A 21,678-nucleotide genomic window follows, 5' to 3' on the forward strand; every position below is an offset into this window, starting at 1 on the left:
GGTGGCTACGTGCAGGAAACTCTACATGGTTTCTTTGAGAGGGACTACTTCGTCAGTGAGACATTTTCTTGGAGCAAGCAAAAGCAGGTATCGGTGAGAACTTCTCTAGCTATCACAGTATAAACAGGTTTAAGAAAACCGGTTTTTTAAAAATCTTGCGTTCTGTTGATAATTAAATTCATTGAAACAAAAAATAATACATAACTTATAAATAAATTATTATTATTTATCCATTCATTCATTCCCCGCCCATCTGGCTGGGTTTCCCCAGCCACTCTAGGCGGCTCCCAACAGAATAATAATAATAATAATAATAATAATGCAATAAAACATCAAACATTAAAAACTTCCCTAAACAGGGCTGCCTTCAGATGTCTTCTAAAAGTCAGTTGTTTATTTCCTTGACATCTGATGGGAGGGCTTTCCACAGGGCGGACGTCACTACCAAGAAGGCCGTCTGCCTGGTTCCCTGCAGCTTCACTTCTCGCAGTGAGGGAACTGCCAGAAGGACCTCGGAGCTGGATGCTCCTTCAGGTATACTGGGCCGAGGCCATTTAGGGCTTTAAAGGTCAGCACCAATACTTTGAATTGTGCTTGGTAACATTTCTAGCAGACAAGCATTCAAACGCAAAATCTATAACTTCGCATCTATAAATATTCTAAATGGAACTTGTTAAATTAGCAAATATTAAAACATGCATGTTACTAACCCCCCCCCCCCCGGAAACAGTAATACAGTAATACAGTGTCGATCTTGTTGCATGAAAGCTTGGTGATATAAACAAGACTGTCAAGGCTTCCCACATTTCCTTCTTGCTGCTCTTGGAAGGTTAGCACTGGAGAGGAGTGCAGAACATGGCAAATCTTTAGACCTTTTCCCTTTTTCTTCGGAAGAATAGAAGAACCATCCTAACAGCTACAGTCATTTTGGGGATGGAGGGGAAGAGAGAATCATAGAAAATAACTTCTTACCCACTTATACTGGAGAGTACAATACAATGCCAGCTTCTCTAGTGCCACCCTCCACCTGGTCCTCAGCCTAAATTCCCTACATCAGAAGATTTATGCCAGAGTTGGGGAACATGTGGCTCTCCAGATGTTGGACCACAGCCCCCATCACCCCTGACCAGTGGCCATGCTGATGGGAGCTGCTGTCCAACAACATCTGAAGGATCTCTGGTTCTCCATCCCTGATTTATGCCTGATAATGAGAAGGGCTTTCGGTCTGTGCAGGTGCTTGCCAAATCCTGGGGACTGGGCTGATCCATAATGGGCTGTAATCTTTTTTTCAAGAAATGTGAAGTAAATATGACCGAAAAGCAGGATTAAAAATGCTTTAAATAAATAGTAGAATGCATGCTGTCACAAAACCGTACCTCTCTGTATTGCAACTCAAAAATGTATTATTGTATCCAGCTCAGAAACTTGATTAATGCACCAAATTTAAAATGATTACAGGGGAGTGCAACTGTTCCAAACAGCATCTCATTTCTCAGTGTCAAAAGCCATTTATTTCAGCGTGCCTAACTCGCATTGGATAGAATATGTAATAAAACTGTCATTTCCGAGATGGCAAAGCTAATCTCTCCCTCTCCTTCCGCCCTCCAACTCTTAAAACTTGCAATCAGGATCACATTTTGTGACACAACCGATTTCGATAAACCATTTCCTTAATTTTGCTATTGAGGCTGGTATTCAACTTAAGTGTTACTCAGAGAAGACCCATTGAAATTAATGAAAATGACTAAATCTGGACCACTAATTTCAACAGGTCTACTGGGTTAAACCACAGAGCCTAAGACTTGCCGATCAGAAGGTCGGTGGTTTGAATCCCCGCGACAGGGTGAGCTCCCATCACTCGGTCCCTGCTCCTGCCAACCTAGCAGTTCAAAAGCACGTCAAAGTGCAAGTAGATAAATAGGTACTGCTCCGGTGGGAAGGTAATGGTGTTTCCCTGTGCTGCTCTGGTTCGCCAGAAGCGGTTTAGTCATGCTGGCCACATGACCCAGAAACTGTATGCCGGCTCCCTCGGCCAATAAAGCGAGATGGCGCCGCAACCCCAGAGGCGGTTACGACTGGACCTAATAGTCAGGGGTCCCTTTACCTTTTTACTCTGCTGAGTAAAACTTAGTTGAATACTGCTCTAAAATTTTATTTCCTAAATTCATTTTAGCCTTAACATTAGTAAGCCTGTATTCTGTATATAAAAGTCATATTCCAAGGAAAGTGGATATGGGATTACAGCCTTACAGCAAAATCCAAACCCAAGAGTCCCCAGATTTGAGTACGTTTGGAGTAGGTGAATGTGGCAGACCCAGGGTTATGCCAGATTAACTCCCCCATCTCAATTCAGCCAGGGGCACAGCAACTCCCTCAATCAGGCTCCATTGATGGGACTTATGCTAGTGTTAAGTCCCCCAAAAGGGCATTCTGGGGCAAGGAGATACAGCTGCTCCAAACCTCTTTCGGCCCAGGTGACTTGACATCTTGGAACTTACTCTGGCAATAATAATAATAATAATAATAATAATAATAATAAATTTTATTTATATCCCGCCCTCCCCAGCCGAAGCTGGGCTCAGGGCGGCTAACAACAATAAAACAATACAAAAGTACAACACAAACAACACTCTAAAATCATTCATTATAAAATTAATTAAATTCAAGCCACTGGCCACCATTGGGCCAGAGCTCCGCGAAGATTGCCGAGGGAGGGAGTCAGGCTGTGCCCTGGCCAAAGGCCTGACGGAACAGCTCTGTCTTGCAGGCCCTGCGGAAAGATGTCAAGTCCCGCAGGGCCCTAGTCTCTTGTGACAGAGTGTTCCACCAGGTCGGAGCCACAGCCGAAAAAGCCCTGGCTCTAGTTGAGGCCAGCCTAACTTCTCTGTGGCCTGGGACCTTCAAGATATTTTTATTTGAAGACCGTAAGTTTCTCTGTGGGGCATACCAGGAGAGGCGGTCCCGTAGGTACGAGGGTCCTAGGCCGTATAGGGCTTTAAAGGTTAAAACCAGCACCTTAAACCTGATCCTGTACTCCACCGGGAGCCAGTGCAGTTGATATAGCACCGGATGAATGTGATCTCGTAAGGAGTCTCGCTGCAGCATTCTGCACCCGCTGGAGTTTCTGGGTCAGTCTTAAGGGCAGCCCCACGTAGAGCGAGTTACAATAATCCAGTCTGGAGGTGACCGTCGCGTGGATCACAGTGGCTAGGTCAGGGCGAGAGAGGTAAGGAGCCAACTGCTTAGCTTGGCGGAGATGGAAAAATGCCGCCTTTGTTATAGCTGCAATCTGCGCCTCCATGGAAAGGGAGGTGTCGAAGATTACACCCAGACTCTTAACGGACGGTGCTGGCACTAACTGCGCCCCCGCAAGAGATGGGAGTTGCCCCCCCAATCCCATATCGTCCCGTCCCAGCCACAGGACCTCTGTCTTCGAAGGATTTAGCTTCAACCGGCTCCCACGTAACCATCCAGCCACAGCTTCCAGACATCTGGTCAGTGTGTCTGGGGCCGAGTCAGGATGGCCATCCATCAACAGATAGAGTTGGGTGTCATCGGCATACTGATGGCAACCCAGCCCAAAACTCCGGACAAGCTGGGCGAGGGGGCGCATAAAGATGTTGAAAAGCATTGGGGAGAGTATCGCACCCTGAGGTACTCCACACACCAAGGAGTGGTGCGATGACAATTCCCCCCCAAGCGCCACCCTCTGTCCCCGACCAGAGAGAAACGAGCGCAGCCATTGAAGGACTGTGCCCTGGATCCCCACGTCGGCAAGGCGGTGGTCCAGAAGTTCATGATCGACCATGTCGAAAGCTGCTGACAGATCTAGAAGAATCAGCAGCCCCGACCCGCCTCGATCCAGCTGTCTACGAAGATCATCTGTTAGGGCAACCAGAGCTGTCTCGGTCCCATGACCAGCGCGGAAGCCAGACTGGAATGGATCCAGAGCCGATGTTTCATCCAGAAACCCACCAAGCTGTTCAGCAACCGCTCTCTCAATCACCTTACCCAGGAACGGAAGATTCGAAACCGGGCAGTAATTGGATAGATCTAAAGGATCTAATGATGTTTTCTTTAAGAGCGGGCGCACCACTGCCTCCTTCAGTTCCCCTGGGAATGTCCCCGTGCCAAGGGACAAATTGATGATATCCCCCAGGAGGGCCCGCACCTCGTCTGGACACGCTCTAATCAGCCAAGACGGGCACGGGTCAAGAGGACAGGTGGTGGGCTTACCAGCTCGGAGGAGTCTGTCCACATTCGGACAGTGTAAGTCAAACTAGACTTCGGAATAATGGTAACTTGCAGCAGTTTCCTAGTATACATTCATTTAATAATCAGGAACTGTATCCATATGGGCTCACAGATTGAAAAATGTCCTTGCTGGTGACATTCTTGCTAGTTGATCAGCGCTGCCAACTATTAGCAATCTTTTATAGATTGCTATCAGAGAACCAGAAAGAACAACCACCAGTTCACTAATATCTAGTAGCTGATCTGTGGACTTGTAACCTTCCAACCTATTTTATTTTACTCAAGTATTGCATTTCACATTGTTAAGAAATCCGCTGCAAAGCATCTTCTGTGTGGTCGGTTAATACGGGCACAAAGTTTTTTTTTTGAAATCTCTCCAAATATGTAAAACTACATAAACCTAGCATTTATATTAGGGTTCATATTTTGGCCTTGCATATTTGTGCAGCAAATCACTTAGTGCTTCTGAACATGAGCTTGCTTAACGATGCCCCACTTCTGTCTTGGTTTTCTCCAGTGTCTCTTTACATCCATAAACACTGCCTGTTGGACTGTAGGGCAGATCTTTTTGACAGCTGCCCACTCTCCTGGTTGTGCAGAACTTCATCAGAAAAAAAAGATGTTAATTATCTCTGGGAATGGCGTAGAACTTACCATATTTTTCTGTGTATAAGACAAGATACTGTATTTTTCCATCTATAAGATGCCCCCATGTATAAGATGCCCCCTATTTTGGGGGACTCTGATTTAAGAAAATGGGGGGGGGAGTATCCCTGTATAAGATGCCCCCCAATTTTTGACATTATTTTTTAGGGGGAAAAGCTAGTCTTATACACGGAAAAATATGGTATTTTTCTTTTTTAGAATATGTTTAAAATCGGGGGTCGTCTTACACACAGATAGTGCAGAGGGGGGAGAGGCGATTGGTTGCAGCCGTGAGCAGGAGACTGCCTGTGGCTATTGGGCATTTGATTGGTGGCCGCAGCAAGGGCTGTTGTTGATTGGCTTCCCCCGTGGCAATTGGGCAGGTGATTGGCGGCTTTTGCATCGCTTGTGATTTTAAGCATCGTTCAGTCGGGTGAGTGACTTTCGGCAATCCACCCCAGAAAAGCTCAACTGTGGGCAATCCCCCCCCCCAAAAAAAAATCTTAACTGTACAACTCTTGACAATTTCCCCCTATCTTCTTAATTTGGAGTCCCCAAAAACAAGGGGCGTCTTAAACATGGGGGCATCTTATAAAAGGAAAAATACAGTAATCCCTCAATATGTCCTTCCACTCAGAGCTAACAAACTCTCACGCCTATGTTCTTTTCCAAAACATTGGCATATGGTGTTTCACACCTCACTCTCCTTCGTTGCGGTATCTTGTTGTGGGCGATTGGGGCATAGGATTGACTGAAATGTACGCATTCGCTTTCATGAACACACAAACATGCTCTTTCTCTGTGCAGTCGGATTTGTTCGACTGAAGTGAGTGAGTGACACCTAGTGGTTAAGAATAAAAGTAGCCAAGTAGGTTTTTATATGTACCACTACCGTATGCTCTGTATGCAGAAGATTGGGTTTCCCATTTCCCAGCACCTCCTGTGACAAGTCAAGTCTTCTGCCTGAACCACCCAAGAACTGCTGCCAGAAAGTACTGGGCCACATGAATCAAGGGACTGCTTCAGTATAAAGCAGCTTATATCTTATACGGTGAATATCCAGCAAACTTGGCATGGGTCTCCCTCTGTTCTTCCCCACTCCTCTGTTTCAGGGCTTGGGTGGGGGTTTAGGGTACCGTCCTCACCTTTTGGGGGGCAGCTGAGCAACTGCTGCAACCAGAGCCCCACTGCTCATGCTAGTGGCGTAGCAGAGTTTGCATCAACTCCAGGCTGCTACAGGAAACAGTGCCAGATCAGGCTCCTGCACTGAACTTGCTAATAACCAGACTGGCTTAGGAACAAATAGATCCTTGCCAGCTCACGTGTGCCCCCCCCAGCACACCCCATTTAAGAGGCGTTACCCTGGGCATCGTCAGTGCGGGAGGGGGAAATATAATTGGAGTGCTCCGGAGGAAGACACGAGAGGCTAAAGGTTCCATTGCTTTCCATTCATTCTCCCTCTCCATCTGGGACACTTGTGTTTTCCTCACCCTCTGTTGTCATGGTCTGCTTGCTGCACCTTGACATGGTGGTGGAGAAAAGTGAAAAGGAGGGTGAGAGGGAAAAGGCTGCTGATCAGTTAGTAAGAAAGTAAAAGAAGCTATCTGGAAGAAAAGAAAAGCAGCCAGGGACAGTAAGAAGAGCAGAAGGTGTGTGAGGCTACCTATGTATCTCTCCCTGTGTAATCCTTGTGCTCAGTTTCCCCCCTCTGTCCAGTGAATGTAGTGAAAGTGTGCAAAAGAAGACAGAGAAAGAGACATGCACAGATCATTTTCCTCATATTGAAGTCAGAAGGGACTGGGAGAAAGAAGCCCGGCAATGCAGTTCATGCTGAATACCGCAGACCGTGGATCTGACTGTTTTATTACAACAACCCCAAACTGTTGCTCAAAAGTATGATACTCCTACTGCAGACTGGACTGAATCTGAGAAAGTAGATTACCAGAACCCTGCACTCTTATCCACTGTTGTTTCTCCCTCCCATTGGGGAAGGAAATAAGTTACTGCTATGCCCCTATTGCAAACTAAAAGAGGGAGGCAGCACTGAGATCAGCTTCAATCACAATGTTATGCACTATTAATATTGGGGGTCAGAGGTGGGGCTGGTACTTGTTTGGACTCTACGCTTCTATGACTCCTGGTCAAACATCCCCCATACATCTTGGGTTGCAACAATGGTCGACCTGCTTGAATTACCCTTCAGTCCACCTCCAAGGTGAATCCTGAATTCAGTTGAATGCAGAATGCAGGTGTGTGTCCTGACTGCGTGTACTTTTAAATGTCAAGCTAAAATACACACATTTCCCCACATGAAGTGACAGCAGAGACTTCTGTCTTTTATATTATCAAAATTGAGCAAAACGCACAAATCTAGGGCAGACTGCAACATTTTGTGGCAGAGCCCCACTTATTAGAGGTTTAAGAGGTCTTGCCTTTAGTCCAACTCATCTAGCTCTGTTTGCTGAAAAAACTAGATTGCTAGAAGTTTGTCCAGAACTCACGATATACTGTTATATCTGTTATAATCAAAGTTTACTTTAAGGTAAATTGTGCTTTCAGTAGAAACCATGTTAGCTGAAGAAAGGTTATATTAGCTGTTCTGGCACAAGCTGCTCATCTCTCTAAAGCTGGTGAAATTACTGGTTGAGAAACAAGACTTCATTGGCTTCCTAGAAATTTTCAAATTGCTTCTGGTGGGCTTAATTAGACCTGTCAGAATTTACATGTCAAAGCTACTGCAGAAACACTAAAGAACCCCCACTGACAGTATCAAGTGGTACAATCCAGAATAGGGAAAACTAGGCCATTATATGAATGTATGTCTTCCATTTCCTCCCCTGAAGTTATATAAAAACCCACCAGGTGGCACAAGTCAGACAGTAAACAACATTTAGCTAGTGATAAAGCTTATAGAGGTCCTACAATAAAGAAACTGTATTTAAAGAAGATCGGGGAGATTTGCATAATCCAATTAAGTTTTGACGGTGAAAACTTTCAGAAGTCACAGGGGCTTGTGTTGTACTTTGAGGTCGAATTATTATTTTTTGACTTACTATTCGCTTACTGGGAAAAAATAACATATAATAATAATAATAATAATAATAATAATAATAATAATACACTTTAATAAAACAGTTACAGTAACCCTTAAGGGAGAGAGTTTTCTCTGTGGCAGCCCCTAAATTGTGGCACACAATCTCCACAGAGGTGTGTCTAGTATATTCTTTGCACAGCTTTTACCATGTGCTAAATATGCACCTCTTTAACCCGGTCTATGACAGATAAGCATTTTGTTATGTGTGACCTACCCTCTTTTACTGAATGTATGCTGTTCTGTATCATTTGGAACAGATTTAATTGTTTCTGTGATGGTTCTATAACTTTATATTATATTGCTGTAACCCGCCCCGGGATCTCATGGCAAACGACCTCATAAGACATATTATAAATAAATAAAATCCAGCAGAAAAACAACAAAAACTCCAGCAGCAAGAATGTACATCAGATAGGCCATCAAACAGCTTGTCCCACACTCTGTAAAATGTGTGGGAGAAGAGATACATTTTAACCTGGTGCAAAAAGGATGTTCAGGTGCTAGGTGGGCGTCACCATGGAGAACATTCTGCAGATGGGAGCCACAACCCAAAAGGCCTTCTCCCTTGTTGACACACTCGGAAGGGGCACTCAGAGAAGACCCTCAGATAAAGAACAAAGTGTTCAGATAGGTTAATACTAGGAGAGGCGCTAAGGCCCTGGTCATAAAAGGCTTTGCAAGGTAAACATTCAAAACAGTTAAAAATTGATTGACTTGTTGGTTTCAGGGTTCTCAAAATATTGGAAGGAGCTCATCAACAGCTTTGTGTGTTCCATGTAAAGCTCTTCTGTAGCTCCGGTGAACAAGACTGAGGCGGCAAACAGCAAGTCTTGTCAACAAGCCAGAGGTGATCTAAGACACAAGCTCCGTTGCAGCTGCAATGGACATAAGCCACACCACTTGGGTTGATGGAAGTACATTACAGAAACATGCTCTCCTTGAAGACCTATCAGCATCTGCCTTACATCTGGTGCAGTGCTGTCAACTCTGTCAGCAGTTGTCCAAGAGGTCAGGCAGAAGTTTTTCCAGCTTCCTAAGACTCCTTATTTTTGGTTGGGAGTTCTAGGGCTTGAACCCGGGACCGTCTATGTGGAAGCCTGTGTTCTGTGGCTAAGCCACAGTGGCTAAGCCTTTGCATGAAAGGTGCACAGCGGGATGTTGTGATTTTATTTGATAAGACACAACGCTGCTGGCAATTGACCAGAATGGATACCACTTAAAACTTCCCACTAATTCTACAGTAAGTTACATTGAAGCAAAGCTTCTTTATACTAATGGTGTACATAGCACAAACCACTGTAAACTGTGGAGCAATTGCACCACCCTACTTGGCTAGTTCATATATATTGCTAAACAACAGTTTAGTGTCATGTGTGTCAGTTTGCATTTCTTAGTACAGGAAGTATTGATCTGATATGCAGAGATTTTTCCTATTCTAATTAATTCAAGAGGATTCTAGAAGCTTCTCTGTGTGAAAGAAACAAGCAGAAGGTTCATGATGTTTGGGTTATCCCTTCAAAGAAGCTAAGTACAGCTGGCTTAAACTCTTATCTTAAATCTCTTATCTTTTTCTGTCAAGGTCATGCTAGCTATAAAAGTAAGGCCAGAAGGAGCCTGGGTTTCGCTTTCTCTCTCTTTTGCTTCTGGTGTAGTGTTCTGCATATAGTGTTAAGGTTTAGTCTTATTATAAGTTATTGTAAGTTTAAGTTAAGTCTGCTGCAACTGGACTTCTTATGGACAGTGTCAATCCTGAATGTACTGTATTGGATTTGTGACCATCATGCTCACTTGCCTTCAGTAGCAGTAAAGCTCTGGTGGATGAAAGACAATTGTGTCTGGTCTATCTTTTGGGAATCCTCTCTCCCATCTCTTCCTTTGGCATGGTCAGAAAAAGAAGATTTTTAAAGGGAAGTAGTTACATAGGTTATGTGGTTCAGTATGTTGAAGACTGCTTGAAGTTGACTTATTTCCCTTCACTATAGTTAACATTTAACCAATTTGATATAAAATAAGAAACCATGGTTGGCTGAAAAACAGCTGAAAGTTTCCAGTCTCCTCCTCTATGGTTGCACCAGAGCAGGAAAGGGGACTGCACGAGCCCAAGGCTAGCTGCTATTTGGGGATATGGTGCTAAGCTATGGTTTCATACAACATACAAACAGAAGGTTTAGCAGCAGCTGAAGCAGTGGTCAATTCTGGACAAAGGAAGCAAAGGTTGGTATTTACACACCTTTGACAAGCTCCGTACCACTTATTCCAATGGAGTCTTACTGCATCAAGTAGCCTCTGTCTTATTCTGAAGAGTCCAGTAAGCTGCACACCACTGTTTTGGATTCTTCGGCACTGAGTCAGTGGAGTCTGGGTCTATCAATTCCGTCTCTGCGCTCCTGTTACATTCTGAGAAGACACGGTCCTTTCCCGACAGGCCATCATCAGCAACGGGAACAGGTGGACCTTTTCCAGAAAAGACATCTTTGGAGCTCTTTCCTGCGGACGTGTCGGATGAACCGACATAATCATGATCAACCATGACGGCACTCTGCCAAATGTAGCTGCTATCTGCAAGAGGAAAATACGTTTTGATTAGAAGCCAAGTTTCATTTAGGCTAAGGTTACCAGGCGTCCCCGTTTCCTGGGGACAGTCCCCAGATTTACAAATCAGTCCCCGTACAAAATCCATTGAAGTTGAAAAAAATCTAGTAACCTTTTAGGCAGACAAAGCCATTAAATGGTTGGGGAGGGGGAATGCAAGCCCATTGCATCACGCACGTCTGAATCCAGGGACAGGAGCAGCAATACAAAGGTAGCAGCATGTCACTCTCATATCTGTACCCCATTTTATGGGGCACAGTTCTTGAGACGTTCTCTTTAGGAGCCGAGATAGACTACAACAATGGATATGCAGGTGCTTCTTAGAGTGCCCCAACCAATAAAGGAAGGGGCTGAAATTGGCCTCCATATTGTGACAGACCAAAGGTTTTTGTTTTTTTAAAGCATTCTCTCCTTCCTCTTTTTCTGTCACAATACATCAAGATATTTACACATTTGTAAATAGGGATATTTGGAGGTAATATAAATTTTACAGTTAAGGCATCTTGATGTAAAAGCCTTAAATAAATTTTCTAGTGAGAAGCTTCCTTGCTAAACTGGTCAAGAAGCAGTTAACCAATCTACCCTGTATCCATTCCTCCAGCAGCACCACAAAAAATTAAACACCACACACAAAACAAGAGCCCAGTCATTTTTTTGTCTTGCAATTTGGATCTTTGGACTGTGCAGCTTGCAGCTGTTGGCTCCTTTCTAAATATCATGCTTGGTGACTCAGTGTCGGTTTAAAGGAAATGAAATTGCTGAGCCCGTCACAAATAGACTGGAGATGGAAATTAAATATTTCAATTATCTCTTCTGAACTAGGACAGAAAGCCAGAATGCTGACTGACGTCATGAAGACGTTCATTCTCTGCACAAGTAAACAAGATATTTTTGGGAAATTGGTTCAGTACAGGTGCTTTAAACAACATTCAGGGGATTCAACAATTCAGTATTTTCACTGGCTAGGTAAAGCAGAACAGTCTAAGTTAATGGGGGGGGGGAGAGAGAGAGAAGACAGGGAGTGCTCTTGACATCTCATTTTGCATTTCAGCAATTCCTTCAATGATTACAGAAGACCGCACACAAACATATTCACCAAAATTTAATAATAAATGCTGCCATCCTTCTGTAACCCACTATACGCATGGATAAACTGCAGCAGAAACATGTACCTTATCCTGCTTGGATTTTCAGTTCTCTTCTTAGGCGTATCACTATCTGGACTATATGCCCAGAACAGTTCTCACAATTACTGTAATTAGCAGTGGTGCATTTCCAAGGCTTCCTTAAACCTCAGCATCATGTCCATAATTATTATAGTGTGTGTATTTCAACAGGCAAAAGGCCAACATAACTCTGTATAGCTGGAGAAAATGCACACACAAAAAACAAGTTTTGCAGGGCTGGAAAGCCTTAGGCAAGTTTTACAGGGCAAGAAAGCTTCCCCATAAATCTCCATATGTAAAAGAAGAAATGGGAACTATAATAAGATCAAATTGCTTTTAATTGTGGTGGCCTTTTGAGATTCTTCACTTATTAATTGCTCTTATTTGGGAAAAGAAAAAGTCAATGGCATAGTTCAACATCAACTATGGTTTAACCTTATGTGTTAACTATGGTTTAATGCATGCTAGCGCACACTAGTCAAAAGTCCCAGCTTCTCTCTTCCCCACTCTGTACCAGGAGCAGCAACCCACGATGGCTGGCTTGTCATTACGTGCATGTCTGGGCTCAAGGTTTTCTTCCCCTAAAGCTTGGCTCCTATTTGTAATTTGGAAGTGAAATCCACAAGTTGGGTTCACAAATACTGTAACAGGAATAGGCTTGTGGTTTGTTGCTCCTGGCACAGAAAGGGACTTTTGATCAGTGTGCACCAGTTTATTTGCTTTACCTATGGTTTAATGCTACGTGACAACCAGATAATTGAGTATTACTAGACATAACTTTCACCTTGTTCCTGGGATCCTCTTATATATGGCTTAAGATGAGATATTTTGATGGGCCTTTTCAGCCTTGAGCCAGAAGCATCTCTTAATATTGCACAGCCGTTATCAGTAACATAGTCTATAATACAGGGGCCAACCCATTCGGACTGGAAGCGACCATCTTTCCACCAGTTCTTCTTTTGTCTGAGAACTTCATGTCCAACTTTAAGTAGAAATTGATTAACTTGCTTTGGTTTCTTCCTGACTTGGCTCATTTTCCCACTCTGCTGTTCCACAGGCATTTTCTTCATATTCTAAGTAGAAAATGAACCTATTAGTTAGAACTTTTGTTTTAAGGATGTACAATTCAGAGACAGATGTGTGTGTTTTCTCATCTGATCTGTGCAAGCCAGACTGAGTCTGCAAGATGTGTGGAAATGAGCATGGGTGGAAATACCATCCACATGCCTGGCCTAAGTAATATTAATATGGTTTTCTGTATGCTCCACTGTATACACATATCCATATAAATTCACAATGCAGTTTTCTATTAGCCTACCTTATTAGAATATAAACTTGACCTGTTGGGTAATTCGGCAAAACCTATGGTTGATTTCTGCTCACTGTACCAACTACTTGACAGAAATCCTGAATTTAGGTATCATTGGATCTGCACATACCCTTTGCAAGGAGGCCCCAGGTCAACAGGCAATACTGAATCAAAAGACTGTGAACCAAAAGGTAGTTGTTATACATTTAATGACTGTACAAACGTAATTGTAGGTTTTGTGAAACTGTGGGCTATATATGTCTGAAAGGTATGGCTGATATTTATTACTTTTCTAAATGATATCTGGGTCTTGCTTTATTTCTTATATCTAATAAGTTCCTGTCTGTAATTGTCTTTCATAAGAAGGGAATTCAGGGTGATGTCAGACAGCTTCACGCCCTAGACCACAGAGGAATAAGCCTTAACTTAATCTGTACAGTTTGAAGATTTGAATGAGCCTTATTCAGACACATTTGTGCATGATTTAGGGGAGTATTTTTAACCTTTATTTCTGGCTCAAACAGCTGGAAAAAATAGGGAATGAAAGACATTTGTTAAATGTGCTGAATTAAAATCATTCACACATTTTCTTTCTCTGAACCTTGAATATTTTTTTCCTGAGAAAGGGAGGGGGCAGATTTACCTGGCAACTTGAAATTGTCCTTTCCTGTACTGCTTTCTCTGTTTGTCTAATAGCAGATAAGATTCTCACAAACATGCAGTCACTCTCCCCTTCTTGAATCACACTTAATGTTGAAGGTATATAAGGATTTCGTTTAAACATTTGGAAATAGGGTGTGTTGTTGCTAGTTTCCTATTTTTAAAAAAAGGAAGGAAGAAAAAGGAAATGTGGTTATATTTGACACTGTGCTACTAAAGAACATTCAGCCCCAGTTCACACTAAAGGTACAAATGTTCTCCATACGTACTGAATCAATCAAGTTGAACGCATATGAAATAGCTTGCAAATGGTCATCCCAGTCTTTGGTGTGCTCTGTGCAGTATTTGAGAAGGAAAGATCTGATTGTCTTGACAGCTTCATTTTCATGATCAGCTTGAGGGTACGGCATTATTAATTCCTTTGTCCCAAAGTGTTCAAACAGCTCCCTGTTGATCTTTAAGAATAAGACAAATCATTTTAAACCTCCACATTGTTTTTATTTCACTTGGTAACTGAAAACTGCTTTGAAATAGTGGCACAGTTACACTGTAAAGGTACTGAAATGTTTAAGCTTAACTTCTCTTTGAGATACAAAATTGCAATTTGTTCAAATTTAGACATTTAACATACTTGAACCAAATAATAAGCTCACCACAGCACTCTTAAATTCATTTCTCCCCTCAGCTGGAAGTTATCAAGCACACTTTTCACAGCAAAGTTTGCTCCTCTTACCTGATGAACAAACTCTTCTTTCTGATCTATAGTTATTTTCTGAGGTGGTCCATAACAGAACGATGCGCTGACAACTGCCTTAGCTACTTCTGCTGCTGAAAGGTCATGCAGGGGCAAAACCACAACCCACTTAGTGAAGACATCTGTTAGGAGGATGACATACACATTGTTCCGTCTGGTGGCATCAAAAGGTCCCATTAGCTCTAGAGTAACTACAGTCCACGGGTCTTCTGCCTTAATAGAATGGAATTTAGACGCTACAGCAGCTGTATTCTTTGCTACCTGGCAATGTTCGCAAGCGTACACCTGGGAGAAAAGTCATGAAAATGGGTGTTAATAGTCCATCCATTTGCATTAATAATGTTTTTGTAATAAGTTATTCGAGTATCTCCTATTATTCTAACAATAGGTTTAAGACAGAATAACCATGCTACATTGCCTTGGGTTGAAACTATCATAAAACATGTTTTGATACTTATAACTACAAATACCATAACAGATCCCCATCTACTCAGATACAAAAATAACGCAGGCAACTCAACTTGGAATTTATTTTGGTGCATTGTTCTATTCACACTGCCAGTTTTGTGGTCTGGGGGTGCTCCTGGATCAATCTGTTGCTAGAAGCCTAGGTGACTTCAGTAGCTACTAATACTTTTACTTGTTTCAGCTGATTAAACAGCTACGGTAGTTTCTGGACCAGTATAGCATGTTCAGTGTCGTAATGCACTGAGAATCTCCACATATGATCACTGCAATATGCTCTGTGTGAGGCTGTCCCTGAAGCTGGTCCAGAACCTGCAGCTAGTGCAAAACTCAGCAGCTCAACTGCTCACTGGTACAAAGCATCATCATCAGATTACGCTGCTGCTGAAAGAATTGCACTGGCTGCCAATCAGCTAAGTTCAAGATTCTGATCCCTATAAAGCATGGGATTAGAATACCCAAAGATCATCTCGCTCCTTATCACTGTACTCTATAGGATGCAGCCTCCTGCAGAGCCTTTCTCATCAGGAAGTCCATTCTGTATAATGTTGGAATTGGGCCTTTGGAGTGGCAGCACTTACCCTTCGGAACTCACTCCCACAGTCCCTATTATCTTTTGGGGGTGTCCACTGAAGGCGTTCCTTTTCCAAGCAGCTTTTCATAAGTGGAGATTTTAATCCCAGTCTGCAAATGTTTCAGACTTGGATTTGGTTTTAAATATGTGCTTACTGTTAAATCACTTTGAGATTCTTTATGGGAAGCGATTTGTATATGAAACAAATGACAAGGTGCCACATGCTACCAACTTACTTCAGTGTTTGGTGTCGCAGCCAATAGGTATTACATTAATACACATTTAACAGCATTGGCAATATTATCTCAGAATGCAACACAAGCATCTGTTGATTAGATAATAGTCCAAGGGTGGAACTTTCTATTGCTGTTTATATTCTGCTGTCTTATGAAGATTTAGAATAAGTAAAGCCACACAAAATAAATTAAGAATACCCCAGAACCACACATTCCAACCTTTTCTTGCTAATGCACTTTTAGGATCCGGTCTTTCTCTGCATCTAGAAACACCAGTTTTAAGTAGAACAAACTGAGAAAAATGTCCAGTCAAAGGCAATTATGGGGTTGCAGCACTCATCTTGCTTTCAGGACAAGGGAGGCAGCGTTTGCCCACAGACAGCTTTCCGGGTCATGTGGCCAGCATGACTAAACCACTTCTGCTGCAATGGAACACCATGATGGAAGCCAGAGCGCACGGAAACACCCTTTACCTTCCCGCCACAGCGGTACCTATTTATCTACTTGCACTGGTGTGCTTTCGAACTGCTAGGTTGGCAGGAACTGTGACAGAGCAACGGGAGCTCACCCTGTCATGGGGATTCAAACCACCGACCTTCTAATCAACAAGCCCAAGAGGCTCAGTGGTGTAAACCACAGTGCCACCCGTATCCCATGAGTGCCAAATCATGCAAAGAGGACTTTAAAGAATGATCAAGAGTTCATTCACATGCGCGCGCGCGCACACACACACACACACAAACACAGTGTGACCCATACCCACTGTTTTACATCGCTGGTTACTGATGTCCAATAATATTGGGATTCCACCAGGGTCAGTGTCCTTGATATGCCATGATGTGCACCTGCATGATTTTCATGGCACTTTTCTAACACTTTCCTTTTCTCTTCATCAGAAAGAATCACCAGGCGCATTTGCCTCTTGTCTTTTCCCACATAGAACAGATTGTTATCTAAAAGAAAGCATTCAAATAAATTGTGTAATTTCATACCATTTATGGTATATTGGTTCAAATTTTATTCATAACTACTTCTTAGCACACCTGCTCAAAACAGACAGTTCTATTCTGAAAGAGAGACATAATGTTGGTGGTAATGTGGCCAGCAAGATTATTTTTGAGGGATTTTGCATGGGTAAAATTTTTGAAAATATCAGCTTTTGTTTGCCGAGAATACAAATGTAAAGTTAGCATGACAGGGAATTGTATTTCAAAATAGGCAGACACAAGCTAACATTTATTTTATTTGCTAAATTTATATCTCCCACTTTCAACCCTATTGTGTTCCCAGGGCAGCTTAAAAGAAGAATAAAGTACTATCCCATTAATAAAATAAAGACAAAATAGATGAAGCAATGGCAAATGGAACTGCATCAAATCCAGCACCAGAAATTGAAAAGGAACACAGCAGACATAAAAACTGTCCTTGGTAACTTAAAAAGTTCAAATGGCTAAGGAAATAAAAAGGCTGTTGTTGAAATGTCAGCAAAGCAGGCACCAAGCAAGTTTCCCTGGAGATTTCCAAGATCTTGCCAAAATGGAACACCCTCTGTTCCTCAGAAGACATGGGCGGGGAACCTGCAGCCCTCCAGATTTTATTCTTGGTAACACCAGACTCGCCACCCAAAATTTCAAATTATACATGAAGAAGAATGGCAAAAACATACATATGTAATATTCCTGATTTATATAATATTGTGTACAGTATTTAGATTTCTTCGAAGAAAATCATGTTCATTATGTTCTTTTTATGTATGATGATGCAAATCCCATTTTACATTTGATAAGCAACAACCCAGCCCAATATTGTTTGGTCTCAGCCTTCACAGATATAAAGCCACTGCACAAAACACACTGAACTCCGAAGACCTATTCTATTATCTTTACCTCTGAAAACAAACTTTTTAGCTGCTCTTCTTATTCCACTTCTTTCACTTGCTAATGTTGTGGGATGATATCCACCTGTTTGTTTATAGTAAGAGATCTGTTTCAGATGGAGTCCACCATTTTTGCCATTACGGACCATTGCTGTTTAAAGTGAAACAAATACAAAAAGTCACTTGCCTGGTCATCTTTGGGTTTTTTAAAAAGCCCCTAGGCAACTAGAAAGTGAGAGGGGATTGGGGGTTGAGTGAATAGTTAATTTTATTGTTCTTGGTTGCGTTCCCCACTAATTAAGATTTCTCTACTTGCAAACCCTTCAACTTCCTGTATACAAATTAACAGGATAGATATTAATAGAATAGATTTTACTCCAATAATTGTAAAGAACCTTTGACAATTAATAACCTAAGGAGGGGGTTCATGACTAAAATGAAATAAATACATATAATGCAAACTACAACTATGTTATGTGGCCTAGAATCAATATCAGTGGCTAAGAAGCAGATTTTAAATAGACTCAATTTCCTGTACCTGCCCCATTTCTGAAACCTCTTTGGGATTTATTTGAAAGGTGATAATTGGTTAATTTTAATTCTGCTTTTCTCTTATTTTCTGTTTCACACGTACTATTTTCACAGTAATAGCACTTCACACACTATTTGAAATATCCGTACTATACGCATCGCATTTTACATGTAACATATTAAATCGCATTTTATAATCCAGTTTGTTAATTTATGTTTTAGCTCTTAGCATAACATAGTTTTTTAAAGACAGCAATGAGGGAACAGCTGTAGCACTATTAATAAATAATGGGAGAGAACTTATATGAGCTAAAATTGAGCCTATTTCAATTGGACAGGAAAAGAAAACACTAAATTCAGCAACAGATGCTTTATATGGGAAAGCAAATATAATCAAGGCAATCTACCAATAGCACTTTACATACTGTAACTGCAGCCTTAAACCTACCCTCCCAAACTACCCTGTGCGAATATATTCCAAAGTTCAATCAGCTGAATTCAAAGGCTTATTGTATGAGTGGAATTGCAGCTTAAGGCTGCAAACTGGTGTATCTAAAACTCAGGGACAAATCAGACAGGATGGTGGATATCTGTAACTGAGTAGCCTGTCTTTTAATAGTGGGAGGAAGATACTATCACCTTTGCTTTGGACACACACTGCTACATACATCAGAAACCTACTTCACCATGTTCTGGATATAAGGTATTCTGAAATACAAATTACTAGTGTGAAAAGATTAACTTCTCTTTGAGGTGTGGCTGTATACTGCCAGGATCAGGCTGCTATCAGTCTGGTAGAGATGTCCAAGCACGGTCAATGGTCGGAGACAATGGGAGCTGAAGTTTATTAAGATCTCGAAGGTCACAGGTCCCCCGTCCCTGGTCTAAGTAATGAGGTGTCTTTGTAAAGTAGCTGGGACCGGGAAATAGGGATGAAGATTGAACTTTTTCAGGAAAATAATGCTTTATTGATGAAGTAAAATAAGAGGAATTTTGCAAAGATGGGAGGAAGAGTTAGAGAACCATGGTTAGACAAAGAGTGAACCAAGAGCAGCTGCCTGGTAATGGGGGGAAGTGGTAGAAGCTGTGACATTCAGAGAGCTAAGAAAGAGAGGAATGAAGAGTAAGTTATTGAAATCTTAAACCTATCAGGGGGTTTTCTATTTATCTGAAATCTGACACCCAAACCAGGGTTTCCAGGACCAGACTGAGCAACAGCTGCTTGCCAGACCACTTCCCACAAATGCACAAAAATACAGAGCTGAAATCTTCAAGGCAGAGAGAAAGTGATATGTGGCCGACAGAATTGTCACAAACAAGCTGTGAAAAAAATAGGGAATTCCTGTTAGGAATTACTAGGAAAGGGGTTAAAAAAAACCTGCCAGTTTTGTAATGCCTTTACACTAATGTAAAGTGTGCAGAAAAGGATACTGTAGTGCTGGGAAAGGTGAAGAAAGAAAGAAAGAAAGAAAGAAAGAAAGCAGAAATTATCAAGGGGCTGGAAGAACTTCCCTATGAAGAAAGGTTGCTTCTGGAGCTTTTTAGTTTAGGGGGAAAGCTGAAAAATTACCGTATTTTTTGCTCTATAAGACTCACTTTTTCCCTCCTAAAAAGTAAGGGGAAATGTGTGTGCGTCTTATGGAGCGAATGTAGGCTGTGCAGCTATCCCAGAAGCCAGAACAGCAAGAGGGATTGCTGCTTTCACTGTGCAGCGATCCCTCTTGCTGTTCTGGCTTCTGAGATTCAGAATATTTTTTTTCTTGTTTTCCTCCTCCAAAAACTAGGTGCGTCTTGTGGTCTGGTGCGTCTTATAGAGCGAAAAATACGGTATGCATGGTGTGGATATACAGATGTTTTTCTCCCTCTCTCATAATATTAGAACCTGGGATCAATCAATGAAGGTGAATGACGGAAGATTCAATAAAAAGTACTTATTCATGCAACACATTGATAAAACTGTTCTCTACCACAAGATGTGGTGATGACCTCCAATTTACACTGCTTTAAAAGGGGATTAGGCTTATTCTCCATGAATTGTCTATTAATAGCTACAAGCTGCGATGGCTATGTACTATTTGTAGGCTCAGAGGTAGCATGAGACTGAATATTGGTCAATGGTGAATAAAAGCAGAAAAATATTATTGTGCTTATGTCCTGCTTGAAGGCTTCCTATAAGCATGTTGTTGGCTGCTGTGGGAAGCAGAATACTGGATGAGGTGCACCTTTGGTCTGATTCAGCAAGGTTCGTCATGTTCTCAAGCGTGCATGTAATTTCAACTCAAGTGTGCTGTGATTTATACATACACACACCCCAATATTTCAATTCAACTAAATTTGGCTGTCAGAGGCTTTGCAATACTGATAGAACACATCAAAATATGGTAATACAGTGGTACCTCAGGTTAAGTACTTAATTCGTTCCGGAGGTCCGTTCTTAACCTGAAACTGTTCTTAACCTGAAGCACCACTTTAGATAATGGGGCTTCCTGCTGCTGCTGTGCCACCGAAGCACAATTTCTGATCTCATCCTGAAGCAAAGTTCTTAACCTGAAGCACTATTTCTCGGTTAGCGGAGTCTGTAACCTGAAGGGTATGTAACCCGAGGTACCACTGTATGGTGTTGGGTTTTTGTTTTTGTTTTTAAGAAAACACGCTAAATGGTTGGCCCATAGGGCTATCATCTGAAAGCACAAGATACAGCCACTCAGTCGAAATTCATTGCCTGGATTGCAGGTGTAATTTTAGAGGATGGTAAGGGAAAGTCCCAAGAGGTAAACGGAAAGGGAGATGGGTTTTTTTTCTTTTTCTGATAAAAAAGGCAGACAAAAAATCCTGAAGTATGATTATGTGGGGAAAGGGGCACAGCAATGGGAAGAAAATATTTCCAACATCAAAAATATTTCCAATTCCAACCTTTGCCCCCAATTCCCGTTAAAATAACTTAGTTTGTCCATCAGCACTATGGAAGAAACTATATTACAGTCCATTTCTCCACCCTGCTACAGCAGGGAAATCCTAAAAACTCAAAATCGACCATGGTGAAAGCAAAATATATTTTTCCATATATTTTCCAACTCCTATCCTAGTTTGCTCTGAGCAGGCTGCAACACGATGCAACCGAATTATTATTAAAAGAAAGGAAGAAGAAGAAACAATCCAGGCTGCTATCCTCCCAGATGAGCAGCTATCCCTTTCACTACCCGAATTACAGAGTGTCAGGGCGTTAAGGGGAAAAATACAACCACCAGCAGCAACCAGGAAATCCGGTCCGCGGATAAAAGAAACTGTCAAGGCAGAAGCATTCTGGCCTCTTCCTGCTATTCCTTCGCCAGGGTCCCCTTCTCAGCGCATGCGCACAGCACCTCTCACGACCTCACCAGTATGCTATCGCCACTGTTCGTTGGTAACCAACGCCTCCCCGTCACCACCGCCGCCGCCGCGCCCCCCTTTTTTTCCCCCAGTGAAATTGTTCCCGCCCAACGGGAGGGCTAGAGCTTATCTCAAATTATTCTTCCCTTTCGC

The 21,678-nt window shown here is 42.2% G+C and overlaps 1 protein-coding gene across 5 annotated transcripts; it reads right to left on the bottom strand.

Moving 5' to 3' along the window:
• Positions 1–740: 740 nt before the first annotated feature.
• On the bottom strand, positions 741–21,593 carry GIN1 (gypsy retrotransposon integrase 1). Of its 5 annotated transcripts, none has more exons than XM_053408361.1 (8): positions 17,636–18,607; positions 16,509–16,702; positions 14,454–14,759; positions 13,990–14,175; positions 13,704–13,874; positions 12,536–12,824; positions 10,224–10,552; positions 741–916 (listed from the first exon to the last, which is right to left on the bottom strand). In XM_053408361.1, exons 1-7 carry the CDS (start codon positions 17,772–17,774, stop codon positions 10,269–10,271), a joined length of 1,569 nt encoding a protein of 522 aa, XP_053264336.1. In that variant the 5' UTR covers positions 17,775–18,607; the 3' UTR covers positions 741–916; positions 10,224–10,268. The 5 variants fall into 5 exon arrangements, with proteins under 5 accessions (XP_053264336.1, XP_053264333.1, XP_053264335.1 ...); XM_053408358.1 differs by lacking the exon at positions 741–916 and adding an exon at positions 21,534–21,593 and having other exon boundaries at positions 9,976–10,552; positions 17,636–17,776; XM_053408360.1 differs by lacking the exon at positions 741–916 and adding an exon at positions 21,402–21,513 and having other exon boundaries at positions 9,976–10,552; positions 17,636–17,776.
• Between the last annotated feature and the right edge of the window lie 85 nt (positions 21,594–21,678).

Source organism: Podarcis raffonei, chromosome 11 (assembly GCF_027172205.1).
Source record: "Podarcis raffonei isolate rPodRaf1 chromosome 11, rPodRaf1.pri, whole genome shotgun sequence".
NCBI classification, from domain to species: domain Eukaryota; kingdom Metazoa; phylum Chordata; class Lepidosauria; order Squamata; family Lacertidae; genus Podarcis; species Podarcis raffonei.

Excerpts from the sequence above, each read along its gene's own strand:
- GIN1 (XM_053408361.1), bottom strand. The coding sequence starts at position 17,774 with ATGGTCCGTAATGGCAAAAATGGTGGACTCCATCTGAAACAGATCTCT. Across the intron at positions 13,875-13,989 it reads CGTTCAACTTGATTGATTCA|GAAACTAGCAACAACACACC; the intron begins GTACGTATGGAG and ends TTTTAAAAATAG. Across the intron at positions 12,825-13,703 it reads GGACAATTTCAAGTTGCCAG|AATATGAAGAAAATGCCTGT; the intron begins GTAAATCTGCCC and ends TTTTCTACTTAG.